The sequence below is a fragment of the Hippichthys cyanospilos genome, chromosome 8, assembly GCF_059441005.1.
Source record: "Hippichthys cyanospilos isolate Australia breed blue-spotted pipefish chromosome 8, RoL_Hcya_1.0, whole genome shotgun sequence".
NCBI lineage: Eukaryota > Metazoa > Chordata > Actinopteri > Syngnathiformes > Syngnathidae > Hippichthys > Hippichthys cyanospilos.
In genome coordinates, this window is record NC_142376.1 from 14,139,888 (window position 1) to 14,157,242 (window position 17,355).

A 17,355-nucleotide genomic window follows, 5' to 3' on the forward strand; every position below is an offset into this window, starting at 1 on the left:
CCTTCCCACTACTTTTTTTTTCCACTTCAAGGGGCCACATTTGAAATCTTTTTTAATGTAATCTGTAATTTTTTTATCCTCTTTTTAATCTTCTGTAATTATTGTTTTGACCAATTCCCGTCATTTCGACTTTAAACTGTTCATCTTATTTCTACAATCCTTTCCTCCAAATTTCTGAAGGAAAGCCAAAAAAGTCAAGATTTTTCATAATTCCATATTGTTCAACACCTTTCTGCATGATTCCACATTGTTCAACATCATTCCATATAATTTAGAATAAACTGACTATTCCACGATTTCAAAGTACATCATTGCATCCGTAATTTTTCATTCAGCTTTCAGCATTCAACGCAATTTCCCCAGATATTGCTTCTCTAGTATTAAACCAGTTATGACAACATTTATTCCAGTTTTGCAATCATGTCGATCAGCAGCTGCAGAGACCGCGCACTTGCAGTCAAGCACAGCATCAAAATGGATTGAGCTGAACTTAATCGGCACTAAGGCTGTTGCACCCAGACCCATCACGACCATGTATAATGTAGCATGGACCCTGTAATGGTTGGGTGGACGAAAGACCATCCTGATGGGCAATCGCAGGAGATCAGATTACGACTCTTTGACCTGTCCACACGAAAGCATAGCAATCCAAAATGCTAGTTTTCCTGTTCCAACCCTGATGACTCACTGTAACGTGTGTTGATTGGCCCGCTATTTGCATCACTATTTCACTATTATTTTTACTCATGCAGAACATTCAACAGAGCTGTCAATCGCCCTCATCCATCCATGCGTCGGGCTCTCCAAGAGGAGGAGGAAATCATTTATTCATGACACCCGGCAAGCCAAAGCAGCCTTGCTGACTTTATGACTCACAGGAATGAGGAGGTAATATTAGACGCACAATCACAACTTTCGTTCCCGCGTCTCCTCTCGATGCAGTCTCCAAACATCTGCACATCACATTTGCTTTTTTGTGATGCAGTGCGTCAGGTCACATGAGATTCCATAGGGACTTTATTGCTTGTCAGCGCCGCTCGAGAGTGAATCACGTTGTTTCGTAAGCCCACTCGACTCGGAGCGCGGTCTTATGGCAGAGCTTCTACGACAGAGTGTGTGTGTTATAATTACTTCAGTGAGTGGTAGACATACAAGGATCGCAAATGATCTTGCGCGCTAGTCCCAAATCCTTTTTCCCCCGTATAATAAATGAGGACTGAAAACAGTGAAAACTTAATTATTCCTTCTTATCCCAAATGGGATGCGATGAAGCAGACGGGAGCCTTTGCAAACAAGTGAGCGCCGGTAAAAATATGCGCCAGCACATGTTGCTCTGGGTGCAATGACATGAATATTTAGCAGGCTGTTTAATGTCTATACATCAAGTGCGCTGGAGTGTTACCTTGTGTCACGGTACGGTATCAAACCTTCCAGCTGCCTTCTGACTAATTCCTATTGATTCAATTCAAACAGGCTTCTACATGTCGCTACTTTTATTTCATTAACAAAAGTAATACATTTTCACTGGATTTAGTAGAACATGTTGTAGCCACGCATGAAATACTGTCATGTCACACTTAACACTATAAAATAATTGCTGCATGGTGGTAGCCAATCATTTCCACCAAATTGCCATACAGGACTTTTAAAATGAACAGAGCATGTGTAAATAAACTCAAAGAAGCACACACTTCCTCGTTAATGTATTGTTGGGAAATGATTTTCAAAAATGAAATTCTCTCCATTTCATTTTAATTTTTTGCCGGCCGCAGGGCATACTTGCCTGAATCATATTTGAGTGAAAAGGAAAAACTATTACGGAACTCAAAATACTTGGTTTTCCTTTTGCATCAGATGGTAACGAGTCATTCCTGTTCATCTTCCGAGGGGCGTATCGCTATTGTGGTTCCACTGTCATTGAGTGCATAGACTCATGTCACCCCATTATTTGAGATACAAGAGGGAGGGGGGCTTCCTGTTGTTACTCACACAATGTTTATGAAATCTCCATCCCTGTCCTTAAATAACACCCCAATGATGAATATCTTGAAAGGGATGGAAGGGCGGGGCACATGCGTTTATAGGTCCCCACGCGCTTGTCTGCCACTCTCGGGAGTGGAGAAAATCAATCTTTGCATCCATCTGAGAATAAATATGATCTGTGCGTGGGTTTTTGATGATTGTGACACGTGTTTGCATTTTGTCACACTTGCTCAGCCCAAAGAAAAAACAAATGGCTTCTCCTTCCTTTCACATGGTAGAAAACAAACAAAGTCTTGAGCATTATTACCATTCACTCCAGTTTTGATGCGGCGTTATCCTCATTATGGTTGCAGGTGATCTGGCACCGTGGACCGGTGGCCAATCAACCACTGGGCACCTATATTTAAACAACCATCCAAAAAAAGTTATTCTTCAGTTGCAATAACATTTTTTGGGATGTGAAAAGAAACTGGACATGAGTACCTGGAGAAACCTTCAACTAAAACATTTCGTAATCTTTAGGTGTTTGTTCAATAGATGGTGCTGTTCCTCTCCTTAGTTTAGTGGAAAGCTGAAATGACCCCTGAGCAAGACATCACAACCTGAAACATTTTTGAAGAGTCTTTATTTAATTGATAAACGATATTAGTGTAAGATTGACTGCCGTGAGTGCGATTAAAATGATGTGACACCCCAATGGCTCGTTGCCAGATTGCAATGGATAAACAGACAAAAGCATAGAAATATTAAACAAAAATGTCACTACTTTAAATGCACTCTGTTGCATAACAAGTACACGATTTGCAGTTCTGTGAGCTGTGACAGCTTGATGAATAAAAGCCACATGTCTCTTGAGCACTCCAAACATCCACATGCTTTAAAGAAGGGACTTCAGCAAAACACTCAGTTGGTTAAAAAGCAAATGGCGTTCCATTTATATAGCGCCTTTCTAGCTTCAAGGTACTCAAAGGGCTTTTAAAATGTTGCCTCATTCACACAATGATCATAACATTCATAGCCATGGTAGGAAATTAAATGTCTTGGATGCACACACACACAGATCCTAGCCAACCTGGAATATTTTACATTTCGACGCAAACGCTACAATTTCCCGCGGCGCCGCGTCATGACGATGGCTTTTGCTTTCATCGAGATACAAGTGTTGCACAATCATTACAACCTGAAGAGTGGCGTCATTATTTTAGCACCTTTTCAGAACGTGGCTGTGTTTGCTTCCTCCGCGATTCGAGCGAGGTACGGCAAGCACAAATGTGCAAGTGTACTATTCTAGTTTTATAACAACTTATTTTTTGGGGAGGAAAACGGTGAAGGTATCAGCGCATCATGTGACGAGGACGGGGGGGGGAGGTCAGCGGTTTTGGCTGACGAGCTGCTCAGTAGTCGAATCGTTTTCAGCCTCTCGATGCATGCGGCTGAGGAGTTCCACCAGGCTTTCCAGTTGAGGGTTCCCCCCAAATTCCCCGATGAGACGGTAAGACTCTGCTTCCAGCTCCCGCAGAGTCTGTCGGGTGTAAGCGAAGGAGCCCACCTTCTCCAGGTAGTCCACGCAGTAACGCTTGATGTCCAAGTTGTCTGTGCGCTGTCTGAGGATGTTCTGCACCTGGGTGCTCTCCGGGCGCGACCAGATGGCGTGGATGGTGGGAAAAGAGAACTTTCCTTCCGTCAGATCCTCGCAGAAACTCTTGTTCTCGCTGTACTCGCGGGAGCTCAGGTTGGCGTAGTCGTCCCGGATCTGAAAGAAGAGGCCCAGTGTGTCCAGGAGGGGCTTCAAGTCTTGCCTCCAATCAGAGAAAAGCTGCATCAGGCCCACGGCCAGGCCGAAGAGGCCCCCGGTTTTCTGCAGCACCATGTTGCGGTACTCCTGTTCCGTGGGGCAGGTGTACGTGTCCCTCCAGTGGATGTCCAGGCCCTGGCCGCGGTGCAGCTCCAGCAGCTGCCGGGTGAATACGCGCACGGCCTCGGGGTTGTTCAGCGTCAACACCTTCTCTAAACCCAGGAAGTAGACGTAGTTTGCGGAGTTGATGACCGAGGGGACGCCATAGATGCTGTGGGCCACGGGGAAGCCTCTCCGCAGATTAGAGTTGTCCTCGATGTCGTCTATGAGCAAGCTGGCGTTGTGCAACATCTCTGTCACTTCGATGATCACCTGCATTGCAAAGTCAGCACAAATCAATTATGTTGCCCTCTTGTGTGACTTGAGTGTGAACAGGCATATAGTTGATGCACAACAGCTTGTACACAGCAGAGGGCGCCATCTTTACATGCTCCCAGGTTATGATAAATGCTGTTTGATTTAAATGAATACAGGCTTACACACACCCCTTGACCTAAAAAGCACTGCAATTTGCATTAGAACGGGATGTGATACAATAGAACGTCAATGTACAGCAGGTCTATAACGAAGTTAGAAGAAAAAGAATATATATATATATATATATATATATATATATATATATATATATATATATATATAAAAAAGTGTCATGTATGTACACTTAAAGCATAACTATAGAATTACTATTACCACAATAAAAATATAAAATCCAAACTTGACTTTTTTTCCTTCTCGGTACATACACTACACTTTAATGACTAAGATTAAATATTAATCCTGCGTTGGTCACATAGGCTCCTTAAACGGTCATGTGGAGTGATTGCTCACAAACACAATACAAAAAAAGTTGAATACATCTGGTTTAACAAATTGACCTTTTACCGGGCACACTGGTCTCTTTCGGCCGATAGGTCAAAAAGGCCTTTATTAGGCACACCTTTTTCTCTTTAAGTCATAAACAGGCAAGTATTTTCAGGATTTTAGAGAAATTTAAGGGTACGCTAGAATTTAAGCAACGGCTGTTATGGACACTTTCTGACGTTTTGCCTGTTGAGACTGTCGGCCGAAGGCGGCCGCTGTGACTGGTAAAGGTTTGAGGGATGAAAATTGTAATACAGATAATACAAGCATTTAAAAACAAAACAAAAAAGCCTTTCCAAACACACCACGGGACCAATGCAGGGTAAATCTGAATAGGTGGGCATTTTAAAAACTTTTGCCCCTCTATCAATAGTCATCTTCAGAAAGCCAAATCAAACTGTGATGGTCAGTCAGTGATGATTTTAAAAAGGTGCTGGTCACCAACTACCGTGGTACATTTTAATTCAGTTTGACATTTCACAAAGTCCAACACATTAAATCTTAATAGCACATACCTAAACATTGTGGCCTTTTTAGCTATCTATTAAAGCTGACATCTCAAAAATGATGAGGTGAAATGTATATTTTACTTAGTAACAATAAATGGTTCAGCTAGTCACATTTACAATTCCTAATTAAATGATTAGGCCTCAGTCTTCCATTCTAGTGGTTGGGATGTCAATGAATCAAAATTAGAAATAACCATGCCGTTGTTATTTATAGTACTGTACTCATTTTAACATTTACCACAGAAACCTGGAGTACAGTACTTAAATTATTTGCCTTTAAAGTGATGTTAAAACACCAGCCCCTCTGCGATGAACAAAATTATATTCACTTAGAAGCAAACCCCCTCCCAATATCTTTTTTTTAGTGTAAAATAATTGCCGTTATGCCAGCTGCTACTTGTTGTCAGTAGTTCCTTTGCACAGTGAACTATCTTGCAAATGTCTTGAGTCACTGTCAATCTTTACGTCATATAAAAACTACATTATGCATAATTGAGATGACTACACATCAGCAAATATGTGTAATTCCTCTAAAAAATATATCCTTCCAAATTTATGGTGCGACTAACTGAAAAAGTTGAAAGCGCAACTCCAAAAGTTAATGCAGTGACCCAATTTTTCTCTCTCCCTCTCTTTTTTTGTTATAATGTATACTATTTATTTGCACTTTAGTTCTTTATCTAGACTGACGTGCTTGTAAAGCTCACTGGTGTTTATTTTTCCTACATGGACAGGGTTAAACATTCATCGAGGTGGGCAATTCACAAAATTTTGCCGGACCGTCATTTGTCATCACCCCAGGCACCTGTCAATTTTTAATGTTTCTTGTGATTGGTCGGCAAATCGGGCATCTGTCAATGATTGGCCGTCAGGGAGTCAGTCAGTGATGGAATGCCCACCTCTGTTAATATCCTCTTCCTTTGCGTGTCAACAAGACACGTAGTTGTAAGTCAAATGCTGGCCTTGTGATTTGAAGGCTGGTGGGAGTGAGAGCTGTTTGCACAAAGAGCAGCTCAGCGAGGCGGACAGATGGCCAAGGCTGCCCATCACAACCTTACACTAACCCTGAAACCTTAGCTTAATCGGTCGCTTTAAACATGACTCTTTATGCTTGGACGGAGGTGCTCAAACTTTTTGGACACAAGGAACCCCTTCAAATTTTTTCTTAGGACTCACTTTTTAAAAATAAATTAATAAATGTGTACCCCAGAATATTTTTTGCAACATTTCAAGCTAATTATTAGTTCTATGTTTAATAAAAAGGAACTTAAAGGAATTAAAGCATAAGTATTAAACCCCAAAATGTATTTATGGATCATTTATAAGAACAGAGTTAGTGTTGCCGCCCTTAGCAAAAAAAAAAAAAAAAAAAAAAAAAAGGGGACTAATAACTTTAAAGAAACAGACAACATGAGTTGGAACGGACAATGTGGCTTTGAGGGCTGCTCGGAAGAGTGGCTAGCACGTCAGCTTCACAGTTCAGAGTCCCGAGTTCAATATCAGCTGGCTCCGGCCTTCGTGTGTGGAGTTTGCATGTTCTCTCCGAGCCTGCGAGGGTCCTCTCTGGGCACTCCGGCTTCCTCCCGCATTCCAAAGGCATGCATGATACATTGGACACTTCAGATTGCCCTTAAGTGTAGTTGTGAGTGTGGATGGTTGTTTGTCACCATGTGCCCTGCAATTTGCTGGCAACCGGTTGAGGGTGTCCCCAGCTTACTGCAAGGAGACTGCTGGGATAGGCACCAGCAAGCCAGCGACCCTCGCGAGGATACGCGTCCTCTAGAAAATGGAGTATGGCTTTGTGTGTTTTTCTGGCACGTACTCCCATTTGTAGGTATGCCCTCTTTTGAATAATATTTTTTGCAGACCGTAATTTGAGAAGCACTAGTGTTACAACAAAACTGAACATGTTGAATTACGAGAGGCAACACTGGTGTCAATTCTTGAGGGACTCAGTTTGTTTACACCTATTAGACGGGTGAAATTTGCTTCACTCCGCCAAAATAGTAAATACCACTACTCCCGTCACCACAAATCCCAAATTTCAATCAACAACGGTTCCAAGATAACAAGAGCGCCACCAACAATTGCTATGGAATGTGTTCAGTCAGACTGCCAGTGACAACATGCTGTGTGCCTGCACTGATCCACAAGTCTTCATTGATTAGCAGTCGCATCACACTTTGCTGACTGTGGAAGTCACAGTTTGCCAAAGCCACAAACACTGACCTATTAACAATGCAGACATGTCTTCACCACAAACAAGTGCATTCAGCGCAATATACTGAGTGAGGGGCAGTCAGTCGTGTGCAGGCTTTCTTTTTGTCATTTAGGGAGGCTGCAGAAGCAGAGTTGTGCCAGACAAGGCAGCGGATGGAACGGATGATTCCTCGCGGCACAACTCTAACTGTTATTCAAAGTGAATCAACTCAAACGGCACATGAGCTCTGTGGTTACAGTACATTTCTGTTCCTACAGTGCATTATTGTACATTTCTGCTCCTACAGTGGCGGCGTACCCCAAATTTGTACTTATGATCATACAGCAAACGAATGCAAAAAAGCATACAGCAGTAACTACGCCTCCATAATTGTGCTTCCAGAGGGTGTATCCTTATGCCGCTACCCAAAGTAGTTTGTTTCATTGTGTACATTAACTATGATAATTAAATGACTGGCCAATCAAATGCTATGAGATCCATGTATCTGACCACTTGAACTAAACTGTTTTCTGAGAAAGAATTAACGAGTTCCGTTCATTTGAGGGCACACTGCAATACAATCTGACTCAAGTCAAGCGGAACTTCCGCTTGACAAAGTGAAAATAACAAAAAATATCCATTCAACCATTCAGCATTTATAAGTTGCCACAAGTTGAGTGATTGAGGTCAAACAGTCTGCGCCTCTGCATTTGTGAATTAAAATCTGCAGTAGGCACTTACTTACCTTGAGTCAAAAAAGCTAAAAGTCGGAAATGACATTTAAAGAGAGTAAAACAAGATACAGCGCAACATAAGAGTAATGCCCTTTAGTAAATTAATCAAGAACAATTTTGATGATGAAATTCATCTGTTTGTAAATTTGAGTAAATGAGAGGTTTTGAAAATCAAAAAATGTTATTTTACTCAAGTTTAATTGACGAGTCTCCTATTTTCAAAATTAGATAATGATTATCATTTTAGTGGGCGCACTGAAAAATCTCATTTGCAAACTATGATTCACATTAGTAGGAGGAATTGGTCGTTAAGTATGCCATGGAAAGTATTGGTTAAGAAAGGAATGGTTTTCCAAAAATGATATGATATATGGCTTTGGCAATAAAGAATGCGATGCTAACTATTCTAAATTGGCACAGAACAGAAAAAGGACAACGCTTTAATGGGAATGTCTCAGCGTTTTGTACAGAGACACATGATGTTACACATTATGTACTGTAGATATCCAAATGAATGACACAGTACACCAATGCCACTGCCTTCATCTGTCTGAAGGCACACTTGTTTCCATGGCGGCGCCTTCTTGGCAGAAAAGCGCTAATGATGCCGAGAGGATTGCTCTCAGTCTGCGTGATGGGTTCATCAGGAGTTTACCGAGCGCCACGCAAGGGGGGCTGTGCCATAATTCACCACAATTGGAATAAGAAGGCTTGTGGCAGAGGACTAAAGTCAGATTTGTTTAGAATATGAACACGTCGAGGTCGCAAGGAGTGCAAGGAGAAAAGAAGAATTTAGTGGAAGGCGTGGGCAGAGAATCAGTCAAATAATGTATGAGGCAACATGATGTGTAAAATGCTTGGTGGGAAACGAACTTTCTCAGCCTAATAATGTTGCCACCATGGGACAAGTCAATATCAATAATAGAAAGGAGACCTGTCAGATGTGCAGTCTTTGCAAGTACACATTTGCTTGTTTTTAAGCAAAGCTTAGAATAGCACTGAACTTGGTATTTTTTATGTACTTATGTACTTTTTACGCTTCACTCCATTGGTCTCAAACTCCAGTCCTCGGGGGCCGCAAACCTGCATGTTTTCGATGCTGCTCTCTAAACACACCTGATTCAAATGATTAGGATAATTTTCACGCTCCTGCTGAGCTTGCTGATGAGCTAATAATTTGAATCAGGTGTGTTTATGACAGAAGCATCTAAAGATCGCGGCCCTCGAGGACTGGAGTTTGAGACCAATGCGAAAGTTTGCTCCAAATCTTGACAATTTAACACCACAATAAATTGTCACCCCAGTGATCGGCTCATACCTAATTGCCTGCAACTTTCTTCATTTATATATCGTGACTTGAATTTGTACCGTTAGTTTGATATGCAAGAGACTACTGCACCCGAGAAAAACCAGCCGAGTAGAGCAGGTGTGTCCAAAGTCTGGCCCGCGGGCCACTAGAGGCCCATGTTCAAATTTTCACCAGCCACCAGCCTCTGTTATCAAATCAATAATATGTGGCACACCAGCACTATTGACCACAATATAAAATACATGTGCACAAAAATGCTACCGTATTGTCACGGCCATAAGGGGAAATTAAAAGTCTTAAATTATTGCCAAAATCAACAAGGTGTCATATGATGTGCTTTGTCATGTATGCACCTCATTCCAAAATCCTTAAATGTTGCTGAGTGACATTGATGAGCACTCTGAAAACCTTTGTGACCTTGAATACAGTGATCCCCCCTACTTCGTGGTTAATGGGGGCTGTCGACCCCCCGCGAAGTCTGAAACCCGCGAAGTAGGGTATCAGTTCCTAGATTTCTATGTATGCCCCAATATAGCCGCAGTAACCATAAACAATCTTTTTTTTTTGTATTTTTTGCCTATTTTATTTCGTTTCTCCTATTATTTAACATTACATTATCCTTATTAACATTATTATCATTATTGTATATTCATTAAATAACTAATATTACTTAGTTTATTGAGAATTTGTTCTCAGGACTGGTTATCTGCACCAAGACTCCGGGGAAAGAGTACGCAAGTCATCACGTTGAACTTCACATTTATTTTGGCTCATGTATGGTGTATCATGTAGTATCTGTTGAATAATAAATCAACAACAATCTTAAAGTCAGTCAACTAACATGTAAACACTTAATCTATGAATTTACTGTATTTTTAGCCGACATTAGCAGGTTAGCAACAACTAACAAGAACTACTAACTATAAAGTGCAACCTCTACACAAACGAACAGATAAACAGAATAAACACTCATCGCTTACTGAACATAGGCAGTAGCGTGCATTATCAACATAAATGATAATAAACGATAAATATGAGCTTACGTTGCCATTCACTACGTCACTGTAAGGAGCCGAATGACGCAAATGAGAACTAAAACCGGAAACGGAAATGCAACGCGACTCGACAAATTAAAAGCATGCACTTCAAAATAAGATAAAAACGTCACGAACTCTAACGCTTGAAGAATTCTTAACATAGTCATTAACTAATATTACTTCGTTATTTGATTAATACAGTACTGTATAATGTATTTCTTTTGCTTTTTTTCCCCATTTTTGTACATTTTTGCACATTTTTTAAATGATTTTTTATTTTGAAATATTTTTTATTTTTCCTGGAAAAAAAACGCGAAGCACTGAGACCGCGATATCTGAGACCGCGAAGTAGGAGGGATCACTGTACTTAGTTTTTTTTTCATCCCCTTTTTATAACATTTTCCCCGTTGTGCCACTGTCATGACCCTAGGGTCTTGGCTGTATTTGTGTTGTTTCGTCTCCATCTGCAGGCGTTTTCAGGTAATTACACGTATTTTCTGTCGCTGTCCCTGCAACGAGTCACTACAATTCTGCTATTGGTCGGCATCTCCTCACGGAGATGGTGGTCTGCTATTGGTTGGCCTCACTTGTTTCAAAATGGCAGAACGGTAAAGCTCATTGAACTTAAACACATCTGATGAAAACTAAAATTTACACTAACTTGACTGGTTGTAAGCTCGAGTTGCTGTTTAGTCAACAGAATTGAAACCATCAATAATTGTGCATTGACAATACAGTACTATGTTAAGTTTAGGTTGAACATTATATTATTGTGATTATTTGAACCATGTCAGTTTGGCAACTATACTTATTTCCAATTACTCACCTGCAATTTGTCCTCAGGAACATTGAGCCAGTGATTGAATGCTTGAGCAAGTTTCGTCCGCACTTGTTTGCCTGAGGAAAAAAAAAAAAAAAAAAAAAAAAAAAAAAAAAAATCATACCTTGAATCAATTTGATTGGATCCCCGACCACCAGCTCAAAAAATGAGGTGGACTCTCTCAAAACGTGGTTGGTGTAGATTTTATTGTATTGTACTGTATTGATTAATGTGCGTTGGACAGTCGCCAATTGGCTTTAATTGCAGGTGTGGAGTACGAATGCAACTTTAACTGGTAGGTGATAGCAATCCCTCCCCCCACCACCACACACACACACAAATCAATGTTAGAAGGAATATAATTTTGCACAGAATTTCTCACACTGTTGTGTTAATGTTACCTTCCAGTGTTTATATTTAAAAATAAAAACATGCAATGAAAGTGATATTAGTTGGACAGAAACTCACCTGGTAACTGTAACAAGTATTTGTATGGCTCTAGGAGAATGCGCTCTGAGGCTGCTTCTGGCTCACCGTCCATCACTTCAAGTCTTCAAGTGAGCAGAAAAAGAAAACATTAATCAAAATAGAACAAAAGAAGAAAAAAAACCCTACTTTCAAATTACCATTAACATGAATGCGCTGAGTAGAACATTTAGTTGAGCCTTTATAGTGTAATTACAAATCAAGAGGTTATGCTCTGTGTATCTCCAAATTTTGCCATGCCAAACTTTTAAAATGATCAAACCCTATGAGATATGAGACATGCAATTAAACCTTTTTCCCCACCTGCAATGAGATTTATTTAGGTACATACTAGGGCTGCATAATTAATCTAATTTTAATCGTCATCACAATATTGGCTGCCACGATTAATTAAGCTGATCCTTGACAGTATTAACATGTAAAAAGCCGACGCTACTGTACATAACTTTACATGTCAAAACAAGCACTTGTTTACATGACTAAAGTGTCTGGTTTCCTCACCCTAATATATTATTTACCAGTGTCAAATGGCGTTGAGTTTCTCACCCTATTCGTAATATAACAGTGGTAGTTTTCAATTGAGACCCATTTTGAAAAATCCGATATTGGAACCAATTTGGTTTGAAATGACCGAAAATTAGATTTTGACTGCTACTTGATTAAAATTTGTTTAAAAGTAAATACTGTGCTTGGTTTAAAGTAGGTTTCATTTTTTCATTGGTTTGCACTCAGCAAATAAGTTAGCTGTGTTGCTCTGTGTGTTTTTGCCACGATTATTTACTTAATGTTTTTTTGAGTTTATTATTATTATTTGTAAGTATCAAGCAGTGAAGCCTTGTTTATATACTGCTTGTTTAAAAAAGGGCAATAAACAGACATATTTTGCCAAACACGATGAATAATTATAATTAATAATTGTGATTACAGTATTGACCAAAATAATCTTGAACATTATTTTGACCATAATCGTGCAGCCCTAGTACATACCACTACCTCAAGAGTGCAAGAAGAAAGGCAGCACAGAGCGGAATTCAAGTGCATCTTGTTATCCATTTGAAACAATTTACCGTAACTTTTTAAAAAAAGTGATTCAAATGAAAACTGGTAGTAGTAGTCAGTATTCACTATCACATGAATGATCAAAAAGTTTAAAACAAAAAAACCACAGTATCCAACAGTGTATTGATAAACCTTTTTGATGACTATTACTCTGAGAAACACAAAATGATTACATTCTTTATATATATATGTATATATATATATATATATATATATATATATATATATATATAGTCCATTTCAAGACCACAGACTATAGTACATATAACACAAATAACATATTTCCAATTAAAAATCCAAATTTGCCCATGGTGTGCTCTGATGGGCCTATTGGAAAGTCATGACTGAAATTGAAACTAGACGAATAATAGCCAAATTGTCTTCAGCTCTACCTACCTTGGTTGTCTCCCGATGTCAGAATGGTGGACTGGTTGTTCCTGTTAGGCACACGGTTAGTTGACTAGCGTTAGCATTCTACCACAAAGCGCATATCCGTCTGCTTTTAATAGTAATACGCCGGTCGATTGGAGTTACAGACGACACAATCGCCAATTTGATTAAGCGATATAAGCGTAGCAATCCACCAGCCTGGCCAACTCCTTGTTTGCTACGCTACGCTACGCTACGCTAATTGCGGAAGTGGGCAGATATCGACTCTAGTCAGAATGGTTAGCTCGTCCCAAGCTACATTTTATATGCTCGTCGAGCTTGGTGTGTGTTGAATGTGTATTACGACATTGCCCGATAGCAACATCCGACTCGTAACATTAAGACGAAGGGAAAACGAATTCCAAACCGGGACATACGTTAAACTAAAACGAACGCTCTCACATATCATGAGTTGGGGGTTGTAGTTTGCTGTATTCTAAAGTAACCAGTGGGTACGTTTATTTCGTGGGGATTGCAAGATAGTTTTTCCTCTCCATTATAAACCAATCATTAAGAAGAAAGGCGTTTCCTATGTTCTTTTTGTCCAATTGTATTGCGCAAAATGGACAGGGCGTGATCAACGTGGCCGTCAATCATACTCAGAAGGTTGGGGGGGGGTCTGAGAAAGGCAAGCTGGAGAAGCTTCTCAAAGGCAAACAGCACAGCAGTGCTCTGCGAAAACGACTTTATCTAACCGTGTTTAACGTCAACCTGGGGCCGACGAGCGACGGCGAAACCTCATCGAATCACCACTTAAATGTCCCTATGGATTACTAAGACCCTTTCGTCGAAAAACGGACGCGATTCTCAACTTGACAGCGCAGGTAAGACCGCTGTTGTTCGACAAAAGCCATCGCTATTTTGAACATCTTTTACTCGCTCGCTGTCGAGTGCCCTGCTTTCGAATCAGCCAGACTGCCTGTTCGTCAACTTGTTCGTTGGTGATGCGGTGTGTTCTTTGCACAACCTAGAAAGGAATGAATGAATCCACCGGGCTTGTGATCGAAAAACAACTCGGTGTCAGCTCGATCGCAAAGTTATGCGGTAAACAACGACCTACAGGCAAGTGAGACGGTTCCTCCGGGGTTGAGTAGTTGCACGGCCGCTGGGGGGGAGCACCAACGTTTGTGTTGTTTGAGCGGAGGAATCCTCGTCGTCGAGCGGTCTCATAGGCGTCAAAGTGATTTTACACGACAACACCGGGGGCGATGCTAGGCGTCGATGCACTGATTAAATTCCATTTTTTCGTCGTAGCTAACTGTCAAATGCAACGGATCAAGTGTTACCCCAGTTCTTACTAAGTCGGGACAGAATGAGCCACCGTGTATTTCTAGAAAAATGAAACTCCTCCGCTCCACCAGCTCATAGATGTTCAATGATGTGCTTCCCCTTTGGGATTTTTCTCTTAAGACGTGTTGTGTGCCCTTGGTGTATTTTGACAAAAGCGATCTCGGTGTTTTTCGGAGACGTTCGAAGGCTGCGTTTGTTTGTGCTGGCTGGTCACTCACTTGTATCGGGCACTCGGAGCAGGTTGTCTGGGGCGGATGACTCGGTTGTCCTCGGCGTCCAACGGATAAACAATGCGACCTCGGCTCTTCGTCGAACAACACGACATTAATGTTATTGGCGCTACTATGTCAAGTCGCCATGAGACTGACCTTGTTGAGAGCGGTTTGTCGGGCTTTTTTCCCTTTGTCAGCGGCGAGTAGTGTGCGGACACGTCGCTAAAAAGCTCATTCCGCGAAAGTGACTTTTTAATTGGACGCCTGGCCGCTCGCACTTTGGCCAACTTGACGCCTCGAGCCTTTCATTTTCACATGACACGTCTATAATTGTTGGGCTCTGTGACAAGCGAGTGTTATTACGGCTCTATTCTGTCTATTAAGCCAATGCACTCTCCCCGAGTCGGCGGAGAGAAAAAGCGAATCGCGACCGATCTGTGTGTATTTCCTCAGTGATATTCTTCGTCTTGGTGTTTAGTGGCTCGGTCTGATAAGTGTGAGTGCATTGGATGCGCTTGTTTGTGATCGAGTCCAAATGAAGCGCTGTGCTTGTATCCGACTGTCATCCACAGAAATGGCGTCATCCGCTGCTTTACTGTTGGAAGTCGGTGCGGTGCAGGCAGACTGCACGGTGCCCCCACCGTGTGTATGTGCGAGAGCGCAAAACAGAGTGCTTGTCTGTTTGTTTGACTCAAACTCGAGTGCTGCCCAACATCGCCATTGCATTTGTGCAGACCAATAGGTAATGCTGTGCTATTCGTTACCACAAGGCAAACTGACGGACTATAACGCACGCGCATGCACACGCCATTACATAAACGGCTTTCGGCAACTCTTGTGAACGATCAGCCTGCCACGGCTTACTTTGCAACACCGATACGCAGTATTGCTGGGAGCGGGGTGGTACATTCTATTCGGAACCGAGTGCTACAGCCCATTTGAAGGAAAACGTGCACGCGAGTTGTTGGGACGCTTGCACGCTGTCCATATTTTTGCAGAGCAGGAAAAATGATGTCATCATAAAACTCGCTGAAGTTGTCATGCCTAACATCGTTTGAAATCTCTTTCAGCCTCGGATCCACTACACTGGTCTCTCAAAGGACTGGTAGAGAGATGAAGGTAGGCCCTTCTCACTTTTTTTCTTGCATGTTTTTGTCACTTGGATTTGATTTCTTTTGTGTATTAACAGCTGGACAACCAGATCTTGAACGTTTACGTTGTTACAGTTGAACTAAGGCTGAGCATTTAATGTCATCGCCAGACACATAACCATTATCAATATAAATTGCACTCAATGTGATATCGATTTAAAAAAAGGTCTGCGGATAGAGGCTCCAATATGATAAATTTGTGACACAATTACTAGCATCTAAGGGGAAATTTGGAGAACAGACGCAGGTTGTTGTACTGGATATTTTACCTATTGACAATATCTATTTAATCAATGTTTTTATCGTGTCATTAATCAAGTACATTGTTTTTCATCATGTAACTATATGTAACTTCTGAAAAGAAAATCAATCATTTTAATAGACTTATATGAAATGTCGAATAAGCCACGGCCTGGCAGAGTATTTAAAAAAAAAACATGTTTATTCAAACCTGGTTGACTTTTTTCATATTTGTTGACCTATTTAAGGTTTTAAAAATTGACACGGGTTTACACTGACACAACCACACTGCAGTTTTAAACATTCCAACAAGATCTGCGGTCATCTGCATGTTTACTGAAATAATCACAATGCATTTATTTGCTCAGCATGAGTCTGTGTTTTGAAGCAATGCTTTTGACTGGTGCTTGCTTAAGGCATTGCATCTTGAGATTTAGGGAAATTAGGGAATTTTACATAGCAAATAACTCACTGATGTACAAGGCGATTGTATTATAAGGTACATTGTATGACATAACAAAGTTGCAAGTTTTGCAGTGTTGTTAGACAAGTGAGAGTCACCATTCTTTTTTGGAGAGGCCTCTGATGCAACACACACACACATGCATAATTCTTGATTTTTGTTGGCTATTTTTAAGTTGGTGTAAAAAGTTGGCTACTTCAGCTTTTATTTCGCCCAGAAACCTCAAACATTAACATTTATGAAAATTATTATTTTGTGCATGATGGCCATCCTTAACATTAGTTAACATTGCTGTAAGTCTGTGTAATGTTCCAGTGGGGGGAAAAAATCACTAAGGGAAAACGCATAACTAATTTTCATCTCTCTTCTGATGTTTATTTATTTATATTACAAGACCATAATGCATGCTCCACTGCACTTTTTTTTTTTTTGCACCTTTTACAGTACCTCCTTGTGTTAAATCTGGACATGGTGTGTAATTCCCATTTGAGGGTTAGTCAGCAAAAAACGGGATGTACTCAACATGTAGCACTGTTTAATTAACTTTCAGAGCATATTTAAAAAGTAACTCCCTTCTCTGCACTAAAAAAAGAAAAAAAAACCTTAATAAGATGACTTTGCATTGTCATTGTTAAATAGTGGTCAGATGTTGTGTTGGTTTAGCCTCGGATCTCCCTCATCTGAGAGGCTCTACAACTGGGAATGTAAACGCACCTC

General features: G+C 40.8%; 3 protein-coding genes across 9 annotated transcripts in view; 2 read left to right on the forward strand and 1 right to left on the reverse strand.

The window, feature by feature from the left end:
- b3galnt2 (beta-1,3-N-acetylgalactosaminyltransferase 2) overlaps positions 1 to 4,431 on the forward strand; it is a 20,652-nt gene extending 16,221 nt beyond the window's left edge. The window contains exons 13-15 of one of the 4 annotated variants that reach the window (XR_015866303.1): positions 753 to 888; positions 3,400 to 3,541; positions 3,630 to 4,429. The gene's annotated coding sequence lies outside the window, so the exon portion shown is untranslated. Of the gene's footprint in view, positions 1 to 752; positions 2,165 to 2,336 lie in introns of those variants that run through there. The other 3 variants (XR_015866301.1, XR_015866302.1, XM_088420680.1) reach the window with 3 other exon arrangements.
- ggps1 (geranylgeranyl diphosphate synthase 1) lies at positions 2,592 to 13,833 on the reverse strand. The gene is made up of 4 exons (XM_088420681.1): positions 13,250 to 13,833; positions 11,777 to 11,859; positions 11,315 to 11,385; positions 2,592 to 4,150 (listed from the first exon to the last, which is right to left on the reverse strand). The coding sequence occupies exons 2-4, from the start codon at positions 11,847 to 11,849 to the stop codon at positions 3,353 to 3,355; spliced, it is 942 nt and encodes a 313-aa protein (XP_088276807.1). The 5' UTR covers positions 11,850 to 11,859; positions 13,250 to 13,833; the 3' UTR covers positions 2,592 to 3,352.
- Positions 13,834 to 13,906: 73 nt separating this feature from the next.
- arid4b (AT-rich interaction domain 4B) overlaps positions 13,907 to 17,355 on the forward strand; it is a 46,191-nt gene continuing 42,742 nt past the window's right edge. Inside the window, exons 1-2 of one of the 4 annotated variants that reach the window (XM_088420675.1) lie at positions 13,907 to 14,106; positions 15,855 to 15,903. In XM_088420675.1, coding sequence (XP_088276801.1) covers positions 15,898 to 15,903 — 6 coding nt within the window. In that variant the 5' untranslated portion in view covers positions 13,907 to 14,106; positions 15,855 to 15,897. Of the gene's footprint in view, positions 14,107 to 14,843; positions 15,527 to 15,546; positions 15,904 to 17,355 lie in introns of those variants that run through there. The other 3 variants (XM_088420679.1, XM_088420678.1, XM_088420676.1) reach the window with 3 other exon arrangements.